The 18,122-nt window shown below is 56.3% G+C and overlaps 1 protein-coding gene across 1 annotated transcript in view; it reads left to right on the forward strand.

The window, feature by feature from the left end:
• Positions 1 to 18,122, forward strand: part of MACF1 (microtubule actin crosslinking factor 1) — a 135,701-nt gene that overhangs the window by 21,442 nt on the left and 96,137 nt on the right. The window contains exons 2-5 of the mRNA XM_062509220.1: positions 9,663 to 9,724; positions 10,685 to 10,774; positions 13,236 to 13,313; positions 14,726 to 14,818. Of these exons, the coding sequence (XP_062365204.1) occupies positions 9,663 to 9,724; positions 10,685 to 10,774; positions 13,236 to 13,313; positions 14,726 to 14,818 (323 nt within the window). The remainder of the gene's footprint in view (positions 1 to 9,662; positions 9,725 to 10,684; positions 10,775 to 13,235; positions 13,314 to 14,725; positions 14,819 to 18,122) is intronic.

Raw genomic sequence — 18,122 nt, forward strand, 5'->3', positions numbered from 1 at the left:
CTCAGCAGCCAGGGATGTGTCTTGCTGAGCTGTCTGTCTGTCTGTCTGTCCGCAGCTGCCTTTGCTGTGGTTTGCCAGGAGGGTGTGATGCTGTGGAGGAGGGAAGAGCTGTGATCACAGGGGATGATCTCAGCTGAGCACTGGAGCCGGGTATGTGCTCCATCCCCTGGCTGAGGGTTAGGAGCAGTGTTTGTTCCAGCCCTGTGCCCCCATCCAACCCCCAAGGAAACCCAAACAGATTCCTGGATCCACTCCAGTGCAGGACCTGCCCCAGGGAGATGCTTTGATTTACCTGATCCAAAACCTGGAGTCTTTTTCCCCTCCTGATGGATTTTCAGCCACTGCCATAACCGACTGAGATTTGCTCCTAAAGCACCCAGAAAGGAGGAAAAAACAACAGAAAGGGGAAAAGCTTCGCTGAGGAAGCACGGCAGGAAACCTGGCTCCTGTCCTGCAGTCATGAGTTTCTGCGTGCTCAGCACTGCTGCTGGACAAGCCCTTTAACTGCTGTGGCAACTGGGGTGCCTGGTGGGCAGGGTGGGGTGACCCCCATGACCCTTTGGTTCAGAGAAACCCTCCCAGGGCACTCCCAGCTGCTCCCACATCCAGTTTTTCCTGCTGCAGGCAATGGAGGAGCTTTGCTGGGCTTGGCTTTGGGGAGCACTGGCAGCACCCAGGCACGGTGGGATGCAGGCAGAGCTCCCCGGAGTGATGCTTCACCCTGGCTCAGCGCTGCCGGGTGCCAGCTCTGGCTGTGTCCACAGCCATGCCCACTCCAGCGTTTCCACAGTGCCACCTGGCTGCCACCTCTCCCAGGGCTGGGACACCCGGCCCTGCCTGGAGCTCCCAGACCTTTTGCTGCCTTCTGCAAAGCCTGCGGCACCCAGGGGATGAAGGAGCACCTCGGTGGCTTTGCCCACACCGATGCCAGGGTGCTTCCATGCCCTGAGTGGTGCCAGGGACACGGGGGCTGTGCCCTGCTCCCGTGTGACGCTGCCCGGCAGCTTCTCCGGTCATATAAGGAGATGCCGGAGCCGGGAGCTGAGCTGGGAGCTGATCTCTGTCGCCTGAGCATTACTCACAGGGGAGGCACATGGAGGAGGGAGAACAGCTCAGGACACCCAAAGCTTGGCATGACTCGGCTCCGGGCAGGAACGAGGGGGGTCCGGGATCTGCATCCGCCCCCAGCTGCCCCGTGGGGTACCCTAAACCCCCCTAGGTGGGGGGCAGTGCTGGCGTCCCACTATTCTGGATGATGTAAAATGCTGCCCGGGGCACCCTGTGAAACAAGGGGGTGCCCTGCAAAGTGGGGACCCCCCTGTGGGAGGGCAGGGCCTCTCCACTCCCCAAATTCCTCTGCGGGCAGGAGATGTGTCCTCTCCCCACCCCTTTCCTTTCTGGGCAAAGCTGCCTTGCAAGGAACTAAAAATGAGCTGTTTGTGTTTTGGGGTGGTTTCCATGGCAGGAAGGGTGGGGGGGTGTGGGGACTGGTGGCTGCATCCGGGGCTGGGTGGTCCCCAGAGCCTGGCAGAGTCACCCCAAAACCTGACTCCTGACACCCCGGATCAGCCACCTCCTTCCTGCTCTATCAGCTTCCTGCAGTGGGAAAAGGAAAGTGGGGTGATGGTGTTAAACTGAGCTGGATGAATTTGGGATCACAGGAATCCCTAGGGTGATACAGCAGAGGGGTGTATTGATATAAATATATATTTTCATATATATATTCAAAAGTTTGGCTTGGTGATCCTTGTGCATCTTTTCCAAGTCAGGGCATTCTACGAGTCCATTAATTATATGTATAAAAATAAATAAAAACATATATTTACTCACAGTCATATAAATTTTAAGAATTTATTTCACCCAAAGCCTTCTCCAGCTGGAGTAGCTGGCAGCACTCAGTGCATTTTATCATCCCCTCCATGCAGGAAACACCCAGGAATCCTAAGAGCAGCTAAGCCCCCATGAGTGCAGCTGGGGTTAGGGGAAGTGGGAAACCAGCTCCTGCTTTCTGGACCCTTTTCCAGTGGCACATCCCAGCTCCATCACATCACCAGCACTCATCTGCCTTGCAGGAGGCTCTTTGCCCCTCTCAGGTTGGACCACGGGCCCATTTATGGTGGCCTCGTGCCTGCCTCGTGGTGGGTCATTCCTCCTGCAGCTTTAACAGAAAGCAGACGTCTTTGGAGGAAAACTATGCCTGGATATTTTTCATCCAGGCAGGGATGGAGCTCTGGAGAATATATTGCAACAGCGCCGAGCCCCGGGGTAATTCTGTATTTTTTTATCATCCATCTCATTGTCCTGAAGGATGTTGCAGGGACCCCAGGGAATGAGGCAATCATAGGATTGTGGGAAGGGATCTTAAAGATGACTTCATTCCATCTATCCCCCCTGCCATGGGCAGGGACACCTTCCACCATCCCAGGGTGCTCCAAGCCCTGTTCAGCCTGGCCTTGGATACTTCCAGGGATCCAGGGGCAGCCACAGCTTCTCTGGGCAAACTGTGCCAAGTTTTAGAATGTTTGGGTCTATCAGATTTTGCTTGACATGGTTTTCTTTCTGTGCCTGACTAGCTGGTGGCTGTTTGGTTTGGGGAACTGCTCGGGGTTATAAATGTAATACAAATCTCTGTTTGCACCTGGGTGAAACCCTGGACCTCATGGGGTTTCCCAAAAGTGGAGCAGGAGATGTGGGATGGCATCTGGCCCCGCATGAATTGCATCTCATAGTCAGTAAATCCTGAGCTGGGATTCCTGGCTCTCCCACCAGTAAATCCTAAGCCAGGCTGGTGCTTTCCAGGTCTGCTCTGTGCCACCCTCACCTGAACAACTCCCCCAAAACCCCATCACAACAACCCCTTCTTGTCTGAGCCCTCTGGAGAAGGGAACGGCAAAAAACGAGCCTTTAATTCCGTACAGCTTTCTCTCCAAGAGCTGGTTTCTCCCTTTGGAGCTGGCAGTGCTATGTTAGGGGGCTATGTTAAGAGATCAATCCAGGCTTTGTGGGAGCCTCCCCACCCCGTTTTTTGTGGTTTCAACGGCAGAGGGGCTGGGGAGGCAGCGGCTGCTCTCAGTTTCCTTGGCCCGTTCCTGGTACCGCCGGCAGCGGAAGAAAAGAACTGAAACTCTGAGTAACACCCAACAAACTGCTGGTGCAAACTGCTGGTAAATGGGGCTGGGCTGCAAAATCTGCCATGTTGAGGGGAAAAACAGAGCACCTAGCCACGGGAAGGGTGGAGAAATGCACCGACCTCTGGCGTCAGAGCATCTTTTTTGGGGTGTTTTCCTCATGGGAAATAGTTCTTACACTATTCAGAGCATCCAGGGAGGATGATGGGGATGCGATCCTCAACTCCCAGAAGCACAGATTTTGTCGCCGTCACTTTCACCCTCCTGGCTGGCAGAGTTTCCTACCAGCAGTGTGCCAGCCCAAGTAGCCCGGGAGCCCCTGGAAGCGCTGTCTCCGTATCCCAGCCGATGTTTGGCATCTCTGTCTGCCTGCTAGCAGGGGACACTGCTGACTGTCACCCATCGGGGTGGCTGGGGAGGTTTTTGTGCTTGTCCCAAGCTCCCCGTGAGTCCAGGGACGTTGTGGCCATGCCACCACGGCATCTGCTGTCTCCGATATCCCCTCGTCTGTGGCTCCTTCCCAGCCAGCGGGGCTGGCAATGGATATTGAGGAGATGACGTCTCCTCCCCACCAAGCCGGGAAGGAGGAGGAGGAGGAGGGGGGGGGGGGGGACACACGACGAAGTTTGGCCGCGAGAACTCCGAGGAAAGATGTTTGAGCCGGCCTGACGCTCGCTTTTCTCCCTTTACCCGCCCCCTCTTGGAGCTCCCAAATCTGTCCCAAGCCCTGCCAGCTCTGGGGACGCCGCAGGACACAGCCAGCTGCAGGCAGAGGCGCAGGCAGGAAGTTTTGGAAGTTTGTCCCAGCAGCGGCTCATTCCCCCCCCCCCATCCCTTCACCCTCCCGGCGATGCCGGGCTCCAGGAGGAGAAAGAAAGTCGGAGCCGGGTTTGGGATAACGGGCCGGGAATAGGAAGCGATGCCGCTTTCGGAGAGCTCCTATCTGCCACCCGCTGCCTTTGTCCTGAGCCACGTCCTGGGCATCGCCGGCGTCCTGTACTGGAGGAGCCGGAGCAGAGAAGGTAGGGGTGTTCTGGGGAGGGGACAGGGAGTGCTAAAATGGCCGGCATCACCAGGAATAGGGATGGTTTTCCCTCCCCAAGAGCCGTGGCAGAAGCAGGGGATAAGGACGGAACGTGGACGGAGGAGGGACACGGCAATGGGGAGCCTCATGGGGAGGGGGAAGTTTGAGAGCCTAAATTTGTCCTCACCACCCATTCCCGGTCTATGTGGGGCTGGGAGGAGACTGGGATGAGAGTGGGGGGGGGGATGTCGGGGATGAGGTTGTTTTTTATTTTGAGTGGTTCTGCCTCCCGTTTCTTTACCCCGCTCGCTGTGACAGCGGCACCGGCAAGACTCAGCCCTGGGAGATTCTCCTGGAGCTGGCACAGCCTCACCGAGCAGCTGGGGCTGACCCTGCCTCAGTTTCCCAAAATAGGGCTCGCACATGACTGCCCAAGGAGGGCAAGGATTTGTTACAGGGGTGTGGGATAGCTCCAGCCTCCCAGACGAGGTTAACTCCGTCCCGAACCTCTTCCCCCTGGGATTTTGTTTGTTTTGATTCCTCGCTCTTTCTTTCCAAGCGCTGCTTGTTCTCGCCTGTACCTCGGCGTGGGGCCCTCTCCCCGCCTCCATGACCGATTCCCTCTTTTCTTTCCCTTTTTCCATGAAAAGGGGCGGGATTGCAGCGCGCTCAGGCTTTTCCCTGGATGCTGCTTTGGGGAGACGCTTCTTCCTTTCTGCCTCTGAGCTGCTGGGGGAGGGAGGTTGAGAGGGAATTGCACAAACACGTCGTGCAGAATGCACCCTGTCACCCAGTGAACCCTGCTGCAATTCCTCCTGCTGACCTGCCCACTTAATTAATCTCCGTGGTTGGGCAGTGTTGTCCAGCGATGTTCTGGGCTCCATTTGGGGACCTCTTGGATGCTTCCCAACTGGACTGTCTCTTCCCCCTGCTGCTTCATCCTGTTTGGAGGGATATTTTCCCCCCCTCTAAATCTACCCTTTTTGGAAAAAAATCCTGGATTAAGTGTTGCAAGCAGCACGTATATTCAAAATTTGTTTTCTTTCATCCCTTTTTTTCCCAGAAAAAGGCAGGTAAAGCCCAATCCTGGAACACCAGGATCATTTTGCAGCAGGTTTTTCACTCTGTGACGCTCACCCAGCTCTGCTGAGCATCTGCCCTGCTCTCCTTTGCGTCACCACATCTCAGGTGTCTCACTCATTAAATATCCGGGTGTTGGATACTTTTCCACTGCAGGTATCTCTTGTGCATTCTTCCAGGCTGAATCAGGCTCCGTTTCCTCCTCCCTGAGTGAAAGGCTCTGTAAATCCTGCCCTGTTGGCTCTGTTGTCATGATGGATTATGTCAGCTCTCAAGTTGGCAGCCAGCATGTTTTAAATACCTTGTGCTCCTCAGTCAGCCAGATTTTTTTTGCATATCTCCCCCCCCCCCTCAGAAGTGCCAGGTTCAAAAAGCCCCCTGCACGTTTTCATTCTTTGCTTGCCTTGAAGGGAAAACGCTGAGTTTCAATGCTTAAAAATTTGGAGTTTTGGCTTTTTAAAGTAACCAGCCCCTCCTTTACCCCATGGTTTAATCCCACTTTCACACTGAGCATGGTCTTGGGGATAACCTGGAGATCTCTTCGAGATCATTCAGGGCAGTACCCTGTCTGATGTCTCCTGTGTTCCTTTGGATTTAGCAGCAGGAAAAAGTTTGGGAGACACTTCCCAACTTTATTCCTGGAGCTGGTGGGCAGCATGAAACCCCCTGGTTCCCTCCCAAGGATGGCAAAAGGTGATCACAGGGAGCACCGGGTGTCGGTGGCATGGAGGGTTCCAATCCAGGGTTGGGATTAGGGACGGGGCCTGGCCAGGCACCTTTTATCCTGCAGCTTCCTGGGGCTGGGGCTGGACTCTGGCAGCAGCCTGAGGCAGGAGGAGGCACACAGAGATGGAGTGTGACAGGGAGCAAGGCTGGTGATGATGGAGGAGAGATCTGGGGGGGAGCAGCAGCTCCTGGCAGGACATGTTGGGAGCTGCTGGGGACAGGCAGGATGCCAGGACAGAGGCAAACAGGGAGGGAATTGTCTGTGCAGGGAGCTGTGGTGGTGTTGGGGGTTCTCTGGCACCCAGCATCTGTGGGAGCCATCCCTGTGATGATGGAAAGTGCCTGGAGGATGCTGAGATCCAGCAGGATGGGGAGTGGGAGTTTTTCTGGTTTTGGAGTGCTGGAAAACAGTTGTGGGGCAGGATGGTTTTCCTTGTTTCCTTTCATCAAGTGAGTTCAACAGCAGGTGAAAACCCCCAAGCCTCACCTTCCCCTTGTGCAGCCACCAACGCCCTTGAACTTCTGTGAGGGATTTGTGCTACAGTTCCCCACTTCCTTTGGGATCCCCATTTTTGGGGATGCTGTGAGCTGAGCTCTGATGAGCAATGTTGGGAGAGGAGGTGGGGAGGGAATTAAACCACGTGCAGAGGCTCATGGTCTGTGTTTGCTGATGGTGTCCCCTGTGTCACTGCCCCAGCCTTTGCTCCATGCCCTGTGTGTGAGGGACCTGAGGCTCGGCAGTCCATTTTCCTGCCACTAGCTTGTCATTGCAGTGGGACAGATTTTCATTTCTTTTTCCCCATAATCTTCCCTCTGGCCCTGCCCTACCTGCCTGCCATGCCTCTGCTGACTGTCCCTGACTGGTGACAGTGTGGTTTTTGGTGGCTGGGGCCAGCAAACCTCTGCTAGACCAGGGAGAGGTCGAGCATTAGTGGCGGTGGTGGGGGGGGTTTGCAAGAAGTTATTTGTCAGGGCGACTATGGAAAAGATTAGCTGGGCAGAGATAAGCTTGCAGTGCTTTAATATTGTTAGTAAGCAGTAACCAGCATTATTATTAGCTCAGCTGATAGCGTGGGTCCGGGCTGGGGAGCTTTAATCTGGTTGGAACCCGGGAACCACCCGAAGGAGGTGAGTCAGGGCCAAAAAACCAGAGGGAAACCCCCCATTTCTGCGGGACATGGCAAGAGGGATCTCGTGGAGAAGCGTCAGAGCTGTGGGCACCCCGGGATGCAGCGCTGGAGGTGGCTGCGATTAGTCCGTGTGGGACCCGGTGACATCCTTCTGTCCCTCTGGTGATGCTCGGGGATGCGATCCCACCTTGCCGAGGCAGCAGCCCGGCTCCTCTCTCCCTCCAAGCCGGGTCAGCAGCCGGCAGAAGGGCTGCAGGGGGATTATATTTAGCAGAAGAGGAAGAGAGGAGGTGATAAAGCGGCCCCCGTTATCTCCCCGCGTGCCAAGCGGGTCCCGGCTCCAGCGCTCCGGACCTGGGACATGATTTGGGCAGAAGCGGGAGCGCGGAGAACAGCTCGGCATTGTCCCTCCTGTCCCTGGTGCAATTAACTGGAAAACAAGACGAGGAAAAACAAGCCAAGAGCCGGCAGAGCGGGCAGCGCCCGGCTCTGCGGGACGAGCCTGTGCCCGCATCCCGATCCACCGCGCTCGGCATCGCCTCTTCCCCGTGTGCCCGGGGGGAGCAGCGGCTCTGCCCTTGGATGCTGGGAGTTTTCCAGGCTGCTTTGCTGGCCACGACGAGCTGGTGAGGATTTTGCAAAGCCGGAGGAGCCCGGGAAGGGCTTCGCGGTGAGAGGTTGGTGGCGATGCCGAGGAGGAGGAGGAGGAGGAACGGACGCTGCCCGCACCGGGGGCACCGGGGGCACCGGGGGTAGGAAGTTGCTCGGTGGGAGGAGCTGTGGCCCAGAACTCATCCGTCCACACCCTCCGGGGTCGAGGTCGGCGAGCAGCAGGTGCTGCCAGAAGACCCTTCCCCAGGTGCTGTGGCTTTGCCGGGACCCATCCCGGGCTGGGGCGATGGAGAGGCGGCTTCTGTCCGGGGAGAAGAGGCGGCTCAGCGCCTGCCTGGTGTGCCGGATGTGCTGCATCGGTTAGTACCCGCTGCCCAGGGACACGACGGGCATTATCCATCCCGAATGGATACCAGAGTTGGGAAGGGACCCGGCACTGCGGCTCTGGAGGGGTCTGGTGAAGGAAAATCCCGAAAAACACATAGGAGTGACACAGCTTCCCATGGCCAGGCGGCAGCTCCGTGGCTCCCGGGAAGTTGTGCCAAGGCTGGAGCCTGGCAGGATGGGAAGTGAGGGTGGATGTGGTTCAGCCTACGGTTGGTTTTTGGCACCTGGTTCCGTGCCGTGGGCTGGGGATGGAGTGGGACACGGGGAGGTGACGCTTGTGTCACCCTGTGCCACGTGTTGGACCGTGCTGCTTTCGGAGGGGGAAGCTGCGGTGAGGAAGAGGAAGAGAGCTGGGTGGTGCTTTCCAGTCTGCGTGGATGGAGACATCAGGAGGTTTTCCTGAGGGTCCCTAGGGCTGTGCAGGGACCCCCAGTGACCTCCCATCCCAGGAGGGGGTTCTGGGACTGTGCTGGGGAGCTTGGCCTGGGAGATGCTGGTTTGCTCCTTTTTCTTGATTTTTGACTTAGAACCAAGCAAGGAGTGCTGCTGCCTGGTAGATCCTGATGTCAGAGAAGTGTTTTGGGTGAGCAGGGCTCATCCTTTTCTGAAATATCCATGGGGTCCTCCAGGCTGGAGATGCAGCGCTCGGGGCTGTGTGCCATGGGTTGGTGCTGGGGATCTCTCTGTGCTCCAAGATGATGTTGTTAAATCCTGCTGGACACAGGGGCTGCCCTGAGCCCCCCTCACTGCCTTGGGAGCTGAGTGAGACCTCCCCTGTCCTGTGGGACCATCTCCTTTCACCTGTTTGCCCATGTTTTTCCTCTGATTTTATTTTTTTTTCATGGAGCAAAAAGCCTGCCCGTCGCTGCTTGGCATCACCACAAAAATCTCCCATCCCGTGCCCCTGCCACCCCTGGGAACTGGGACCCCCCCTGGGGATGGCACCCCCACATTGTCACCCTGTCCCAGCAGAGCTCAGAGCTCCCAGTGTCCGGCCAGGGCTGAGCTATGGGACAGAAATAAACATTAAATCCTGGCAATCCAATGAACCAAAAATACAGCGACAGAATAAGCTGCTAATTGCACGCGCTGGCAGTGCCCCTCCAGGACCTGTTATGGGACATCTGGGGTTTTATGTAACACCCTAAAACCTTCCGGGAATGGGCAGGGGAGGAGGACACCCTCCTAAAATCAGGCAAATCCCTTTCCCTCCCTGTGCTGCCCTCAGGGGGAGGTGGAGAGGCACAGAGAGGATGAATTCCAGGGGTTCACTCTATGCTGCTGGTTGTACCTATCCCAGTCAACCTTGCTGTTTTCTCTAAATATCATTATTCTCACCAGAAAAAAAAAAACAGTGTATGTTGTTCTGAGTCGAATTTCCCTGCCCGGGGGGTCATGCTGGAGCTGTGTGAACGGCCCCATCCCGCACCATTCCCTGAATAATCTGCCTCTGTTCCCTGGGATCTGGGGCTGGCACCGCCTGCGATCCCTCTGTCTCTTCCTGTCATTTCAAAGTCGTTTGAGTTTCTGCATGAGAACCACTGACCAAGAGCTGCCTTTGTCTCCTTTTGACAGATGAACGGGACAGAGTCCAAAAGAAAACCTTCACTAAATGGGTCAATAAACACTTGATGAAGGTAAGAGTCACGGATTTTGTTATAAAGCCACTGAAATTACTGTCTCTCTGTCTGTGGCAGCTCAGGATTGGCAGATAAATGCCTTTTTAAGGGTTTTATTTTCTTTTTATTAATGCTAGGACTGTTTGTTTTGAGTGTTCGTGTGGGCCAGAGCAGAGAAGGATGTGCTGGAAGTGTGCTGGAGCCTTCGGAGGGAACTGTAGCATCACCACACAGCTCTTTTATTACCTTTCCCTCCTAATCCTTGCTTGGCATGAGGCTTGTGCATCCTGGAGGAAAACAGGGGATCCTGAGTCCCTCCCCGCACCCCCTTGCCAGGAAAAAGGGGCATTTTTGTCCTCTGAAGGATGCTCCAGGGTGGAGACAAGATCCAAAGTTTGTCAAGCAGGATTAACATGGGACCACGAGGTGCCTCCTGCTTTCTTGGTTAATGCTGGGTGGGTTTTAATTAATTCTCCATTTGCCAAAAAAAAAAAAAAGGGAGGAAAAAAGTGGTTTGAACACTAGGTGTCCCAGCTGTGTTTTCCTGCCAGCTTTGCAAAGCTCTGTGCCAAGCTTTTGGCTGCTTCCTAAACCTTAGAGAGTAGGAGAAAACAGGGAAAAGTCTTGAAGCTGCTGGGGGAAAACATCCAAGGATTCCCAGGAGGGTAAAACCTCAGGACAAGGTCTGGGTGTTTGGGGAAGAGAGGCTGCACGTGGTGCCCATGGAAAGGAAAGCTGCTATGCTGCCAGGTGGGAGCTGTGTTTTGGGAGATGCTGTGAGCAATGTGAGAAGTTAAATTAAATTCAGGAGGGGCTGCCCTTCCTGCAGTACCACGGGGTTACCTGCAGTGCAGATGGTGTCACGGTTGGATTTTGCATGTGAAATCAGCAGCAGCTCCTGCCAGGCTGTTTGGGAAACGGGAGGATGCTTTCCCTGGTGATAATTTTGGCATTACTGATGGCTTTTCCCCTCCCCAGGTGCGCAAGCACATCAATGACCTCTATGAAGACCTGAGAGATGGTCACAACCTCATCTCCCTCCTGGAAGTGCTGTCAGGAGTGAAGCTGGTGAGTCCCCAGGGCTGGGCAGGGATTCTGGAGTCCCCCCTAAACCCCCTCCATGCTCTCCCTGCTCCCCTTCACCCCCAGCTGTCTTTTCTCACACCATGGTTTCATTTTCAAATGTCTGTCATTGTTTCTTTTATTATTATGAGTATTGTTATTTATTATTATATTTATTACCGTATTTTAAATTTATTTATTTTTACTCAAACCCCTGTTCCCCAGGCTGGTCTCTCACCTGTTTATGGTGCCTTGGGTAAACCCTCTTCTTACCAAGTTTTACACACCTTCACCTTCCAGGGGTGGCTCCATATTTAAAATCATGGATAAGAGCAGAATTTGACCAAAAACTGTTTCTGTGGCAGTGTGCCTAGCAGTTTATCTCAGGTGTGACACTCCCACCTCAAGCTCAGCTCCTGGGTTTGTAGCAGTCATTGGTGCAAACCTCTCCCTGTGCCTGGAGCATCGTAGAGTTCCCCCTCCTTCCTCCTCCTCCTCCTCCTCTTCTCTCTCAGACTGACACATTCCCTCAGCTCTGGGAAGATCCCAGTTGCCGTAGCACAGCAGGAATTATTTCAGTTTCCACCAAAAATAGGATCTGGGCAAAGATCTCCTACGTCCCTCCGTACCCTCTGGAGACGCCAAATCGTTTTTTGTGGGGGCTGAAAACTTGGATCACTCTACTTGTGATCCAGACAGCTTCCTGCTCTTCAGCTTCCAAAATCAGGAGGGAATTCCAGTGCTGGAGCCCGGGGTGTGCCAGAGACCCAGCCGCCTTCACCCTGTGCTGTTGCTGTCTTTTCTGTTTCTTTTTATTTTTTTTTTTTAATTTTTTTCGTTTCTCCTCGTGCCTGGGTGTCACATTTTGGTTTCCATTCTGTGTCCCTGCTGTGCCACCCTCCCATCCTCCTTAGCCTGTAGAGCCACAAGCTCAGTGGAGCCTTCGCCTGGTGACAGCACCGGCCTGGTGCCGTGCGAGCAGCGAGGAGGAGGAAGATGATGATGATGAAGAAGTAGGTCGAGCCTGCCCTGGCCGCAGCAGCTCCCTGGCAGTGCCACCAGACAATCCAGTGCCATCCCCTCCCAGCAGGGTTTGGGATAAAACCCACCCTGGGTGCTCTGCTGTGTCCCCAGGGTCTGGATTATCTGTCAGCCTGCAGGCAGGGCACACCACCCACCCGGTGTGACAGCATGTGTCCCCTCCACGGGGTGGGAGGGGACAGGGACGGGTCCCGCACGCTGCTGGGGGCCACTGTGAGGGCTGCACACCTGGCACTGCATGGACAGGCTCTGGGCACAGGCACCTTCTGGGATCCTGCATGGGATGAGAGTGGGGGTGGGAGCGAGCACAGCACAGCCCCAGGTGAGGGTCGGACCCCAAAATGTCCCCAGATGTGTTTTTCAGCCTCTGTGCTCAGGGTCAGACCCCAAAATGTGCCCAGATGTGTTTTTCAGCCCCTGTGCTCAGGGTGATGAGGCCCGTGGGCAGTGTCACCTCCCTGGAGCAGTGCAGGAGGAGCTGGGGATGTAGCACCTTCCTGATGGTCCCCTGCAGCCCTGGACATGTTCCCCTTGGCAGGGAGAGATTTCCCCTTGTCAGGGACAGATTTTCCCCTTGGAAGGACAGCTCTTCCCTTCAGGCTGGAAAAGGAAGAGGACTCGGAACACTTGGGATATCCCAACAGTTCAGGACATGGTTGTGGGGTGTGTCCCCCACCATGGTTGGAATCAGATGGTTCTTTGAGGTGCTTTCCATCCCAAAACTCCCGTGATTCTGTGAACATCCTGGTGATTCCTTATATTGAGGCTGGGATTTGGTTTTGGGTGTCACTCCTCTTGCTCCTGCTGATTCAAAGCCTCCCATCCCCTTTTCCTGGCCGTGGCTCAGCTGATGGATACCTCTGGAAATCCCTCAACTTCAGCAGTGAAGGGCAAGGCCCAGGGTGTCTCATGTGCCCTTTCCCAAGGGATTCACAGATACCTGGAGCAGCAGCCCCTGCCATGTATGGGAAAAGCTGGAGGGGCTGGTGCTGAGGTCAGGGTTCCTCTGCCATCAGTGGGGACCTGCAGTCAGTCCCTGCCTGAGTCCCTCTGTCCTGCCTCTGCTTCCACCTGGACAAACTGAACTCTGTACCTGAGTCCATCTCTTTGCTGAGCCCTCTTCCCAGAAAGATCCTGTCCTGGAATCTGAGGCAGAGTCAGGCCTGGACACTGACCCTCAGAGCCTCAGCAAAGGTCTGGATCTCAGGATCTTTCCATCTCCCAGCAGGGCATTTTAACCTTCTTCCAGCAGGATTGTGCATTGCAATGACCTTATTTACTCCAGGATGAGGTAGAGCAGGATGTGTGGGGGCACAGGGGGTCACAGCAGCACGCTGACAACTCCCAAGGGGGGTCACTGTGCATGTGGGGTGCTGCCAGCCCAGCCCCACAAGCCTGACCTAAAACTGCTGCCTGTCTCTTGCAGCCACGTGAGAAGGGGCGGATGCGCTTCCACCGCCTGCAGAACGTGCAGATTGCCCTGGATTTCCTGAAGCAGAGACAGGTAAGGGCTGATAAAAGCTCACCCAGCACAGCTGGATGTGGTTTGTGAATTCTTTCTCTTGTCTGAGGCTTTGGAAGGAGTCGACGAGCAACACAAGCCCGTGCTGGGGATGTGCTGATTGAGGATAGCTTTCAGGAGGCTTTTCCCTGTGGGTGTTGTGCCTCTGGAAACCACCCCTGCACACTGTGATAAAGGGACCTGACCCCAGCTCTGAGAAGGGGTTGGCAAATGTCAATTCTGCACCCCAAAAGCCTCTCCTGGGGCTCCCTGGCAGATCCTGGCTGTGGGGATAGGTGGCTGTGGCACACCCCTGTCTTCCCACCAACTTTTGGGGAGATGTGGCAGCTGTCTCTGCCCAGCCCTCACAGCCTTGACCTCGGGGCTGGCACTGGGGGTGCCTCTGTGTGGCACCACCCTCTGGATATCAGCATGGACTCATTATGCATCAGGTTTTGGAGAACAGGGTCTCTCCACCAACTTTTTGGGAGCTGCTGGCCCCTCAGTGTCTGTGCAGCTGGCAGAGACCAGCTGAGCTCCACAGCCCTGGGCAGATCCTGCCCGGAGCAATGGGATGCATCCCAAGACTTGTTGGCTCTGCAGGTGGAACCCCCACAGCCCCAGGGGCCAGGTGTCCTGTTCTGCCTGTTGGATCAGGTTTTCCCCACCGTGATGCTCCCAGATATGCCAAGGTGATGATGATGATGATAAATGGTACCAGTTCATGCTGAAGCACAGACTTTTCTCCCTCGCTGCTGGCCTGAGGGCACAGAATAAATTTGAGCACATTCCCTACTCCAGGGAGGGTGAGCTGCTTCCAGCCCCCCCCTTCCTCCTCCTCCTCCTCAGCTCCTTGATAGAGACATTTTGCCAAGGGCTCTGGGGAACTTGTTTCTCCACTTGGATGAAACAGTTTTTTCCTTTGAAGTGTGGTGGCCTTGCTGGGATGTCTTTCCCCAGCCAGGGAATGATCTGTGGGGTCCTGTGGAGTGGTGGGGAGAAGAGAATCCCCCAGGAGAGGAGTGAGGGTGTTCCTGCCTTCATTAGAGCTTGGTTTTGAGCCCAGTCTGGAGTTAAAGCTTGGTCATCCCCCTTTTACCTGCTCTCTGTGGTCTGTAGCTGTTCAATTATGCACCAGTGCTCAGGGCTGCTGCTCTGTGAGCTGAAGTAAAGCCATTAAGTGCTGGGAAAGCACTTCTGGATGGAGTGTGCTGGAAACATGGAAAAATGCCCCCTGAGCCAGGAGATGAGATGGCATCCCTGCCTCTTTGGGAAGCACTGTGACCTTCCTGTGTGCCTGCCCCTCACTAGAGTTCCTGGAGTGGCTTTGGGGACAGCGTGGTGGATGATTTGTCCCCCTGCTTTCTGGGTGAGGCCAATGGGGAGCTTCAACCCTGTTGCCTTTTTTTTTCCAGGTGAAACTGGTGAATATCCGCAACGATGACATCACAGATGGCAACCCCAAGCTCACCCTGGGTCTCATCTGGACCATCATCCTCCACTTCCAGGTAGGACATGGAATTTTCTTGCTGGAGGACGCAGGGTGCTGGGAGCACGTTGTTGTCTCTCCAGGGCAGTGGAATCCCTGTTTCCTGCATTTTCTGTGGTGATGTCAGCACATGGATGGGTCTGGAGGTTCATGGTAGTGCCATGGAGACCACGTTGGGAGAGCAGCAGCACCCTCCCCTCATCATCTGCATAATGAAATCATTAATGATGGGTTGTGTGCCACGGCCTCCTGGGGTTGTTGGCTGTGGCTGTTTGCTCAGCTGGAGTCTCTGGAGGAGAAGAGCAAATTTGGAAGGGGCCACAGGCTGTTATCCCAAGGGAAGGGGCCACAGGCTGTTATCCCAAGGCACTCCTGGCCCTTTGGGTGGTCAGTGCAGCCACAGAACTTTTCCATGGCATGGCATGTGTCAGCTGGGTGACAGCACAGGGATGGGAGAAATGCCCTGACCTGGGACTGTCTCCAGCAATCGTGTGCTAGAAATGAATTCTCTTGGAAAAACAAGTTTTGGGTCTTTAATAGCTTAAAATTATCCAATTGTAGCTCTGATGGTTTCAGGAGGATGACGTGTGGCCATCAGTGAGTTGGCATTTGGGGTTTGCTGGGCAGGGCTGCTGTAAGCTGCTCGTTGGCCACATGGCATCAACTCTGTGGGATCTGCTGTATCCCAGCTCCCTGCCTTATCCCTGCTGGCATCTTCCAGACGGGACTAGCGCTGGCTTTGAGACTGCTAAGGAAGATTGCCCTTGAAGATTGTGTTTTTTGGAGGATGGGCAGTGCCTCAGGGAGAGGCTTTTGTGGGGAGCATGGGGCTGAGCTGGGTGTGAGGCTGCTGACGAGGCTCTTCCCAGGCTTTGGCCCTGTGAAGCAGCCGGGGTCGAGCAGGCTGTGGATGCTGATGAGTCACCATCATCTCTGGGGCCCTGGCTGTGGCATCTTGTCCCCGCTGTCCTCGAGGTCACCCAGCTCTGGTGCATCCTCTGTTGCAGGAGAGGGATATCAGGAGGTCCTGGGTCCCCTCCATGCCTGGCTGGGAGGGGACACTGCCACCCTGGTGTGGGGGGACAGGGTGGGTGACACAGGAGCCGGGCTGGTGCTGGCGAGCCTGCGTGTTCTCCCGCTGCACTAACGGGATTTTTTCTGGGGTTGTAGCTCCATTGTGAACCTCTTAATCTCCCTTAGTGTCCCAGTGCTGCTGCCTGGGGGCAGGCGGCTGGGAGAGCCCCGGGAGAGGTTTTTGGTGGGATGATGCTGGTGGTGGAGCTCAGGCAGTGCCAGCTCCGGTGTGGTGATGGTGATGGGGGTGCCCCGGTGTCCTGGGGGCTTTTTCCTTATGCTCTTGCAGCTCTTGTGATCACTGGTTTCCCTTAGTCATCTTCTGGATTGCTCCCTGTCGAGCATTTCCTCCTCCACATCCCTGCTTCCTGGGCCTGAGCTCGGTGCCCTCATCTTTATACCCCTCTGCTCCCCAATTTTTGTCTCACCCCCACTTTTGGTGCATTTTACCCTGCCCTGGTCCCTCTGAGCTGGCAGGCAGGGTTGGGATGTTCCGTGCTCCTCAAACCCCTGCCCTGGGCAGCGTTTTGGACAGGAACCACCGGAGAGAGGCAGAACTGGGACCGGACTGGGATCTCAGCATCACTCTCCCATTCCTGTTAGGGGAACCTCGGAGCTTCAGCCTCCCACCGCGGCTCCCTGAAGCGATGACGGGGTCCCCAGGGCACCTCGAGCTGTCCCTCTATGCCCCAAACTGGGTGAGCCTGGCAGCAGAGCTGGGCTTTCGGGGCTCCCGGAATTAAGAATTAAGGAGCAAACCTCCCGAACTGGAGGAGAAGCAGCCCTGCGGAGCCGGCTGGCGAGCATGCAGAGTCACTCTGACTCCTCCCTGCTTTTTTTTTTTTCCCCATTTCTCTCCCACCCCTTCCTTTATTCTACCTTTGCCAGCCTTGCTTAGGTTTTGTGTTTTATCCCCGTCTTCCCCACCCTCTCCCACTCCCCTCCTCTCTCCGCTGCCTGATTCCTGCTCCCTGTTTGTGTTGGCAAGGGCCGTGCTCCAATTACCTCATATTTGGAGAGAAGGACGCCGCAGCCAATCCCCGCTCCCTCTGCTTTTAGGTCAAGTGATTTCTGAACTGCAGTGAGATGCTTTGAATTTGTCTTCTCGCAGCGCCCAGGCTGTAAGATGGCTGTCTGGAGCGGCGGTGGTGGCGGCAGGGCTGGCGGGAGGGGACAGCGACAAGGGGCAGTCCGCGGAGCGATGCGCGCCGGGCGCTCCATCCGATGAAACCCGGCTTGGGATTTATCCGGGAGCCGGCGAATTGCTCAGCTGCGTTCCTGCCGGCACCGAGCAGGAGGAGATGGGGAATTCGCTGGGCTGCGTTAAAGAGCAGAAGGAAAAAGCTGTGGGGAAAGCGCCGCTGTCTCCCAAAAAAAGGGTGCGCTTCAAACGGAGGCGGAGAGGGAAGAAGAGAGCGATGCCGGAGGCAGCCCCGCAGGAGGAGCCCCCGGCGCTGGAGGTGGCCGAGGATGAGGAGGCGCCCAAATTGAAGGCAGCATCTTGGCAGGAGGGAGGAGAGGAGCCCCCCGACAGCCGGCCCCGCTGCGGGGACCCCGAGCCGGCGGCGCTGCACCCCGGGATCATCGTGCAGGTGAAGGAGCGCTTCCAAGGGGAGCTGCAGAAAGCTCGCCTGGTGCTGGAGCCGCCGCGGCCGGGTGTGGTGGGAGCTTCCCGGGAGGAAGGCACCACCGTCATCGCCCGCTTGCTGGAAAACCCGGCCGAGAAGGACTGCGAGAAGGCGGTGAGCCGGCTGGTCGAGCTGCAGAGGAGCGGCAGCTGCCGGGCCGTGCTGCTGCCCCTCCGTGCAGGGACCGATGGCCGTGCTGGGGCGCTCCTGTCCCCGGCCACCGCCGCGTCCGACGAGCAGCCAGCGCCCAGGCAGGAGCCGGAGGTCGGCAGTTCCCTGGATGCCTGGGGGAAAGGAGGCAGTGATGATCCCAGCTCCAGCGCCGCATGGACGTGCTCCTCCGCAGCAGAGCCGGGCACCGTGTCCGAGCTATCTACGCCATCCCCCATGGTGGATCAGCTGGAAAACCCCAGCGTGGGGAGAAGCTCAGGGTTGCCATCGTGTCGGGCCGGGGAGGGAGATGCTCACGGACTGCCGGCTTCCCGCAGCCCGTCCTCTCTCAGCGGGCGCAGCGGCAGCGCCGCCCGGAGCTCCTCGGGGTACGGCAGCGACCGCCCGGCCAAGGGCACAGGAGCTGGCGGGACCACGGTGTCACCCTCTGATGGTGGCCTCAGGCTCGCT

This window comes from Cinclus cinclus, chromosome 26, assembly GCF_963662255.1.
Source record: "Cinclus cinclus chromosome 26, bCinCin1.1, whole genome shotgun sequence".
Classification (NCBI taxonomy): domain Eukaryota; kingdom Metazoa; phylum Chordata; class Aves; order Passeriformes; family Cinclidae; genus Cinclus; species Cinclus cinclus.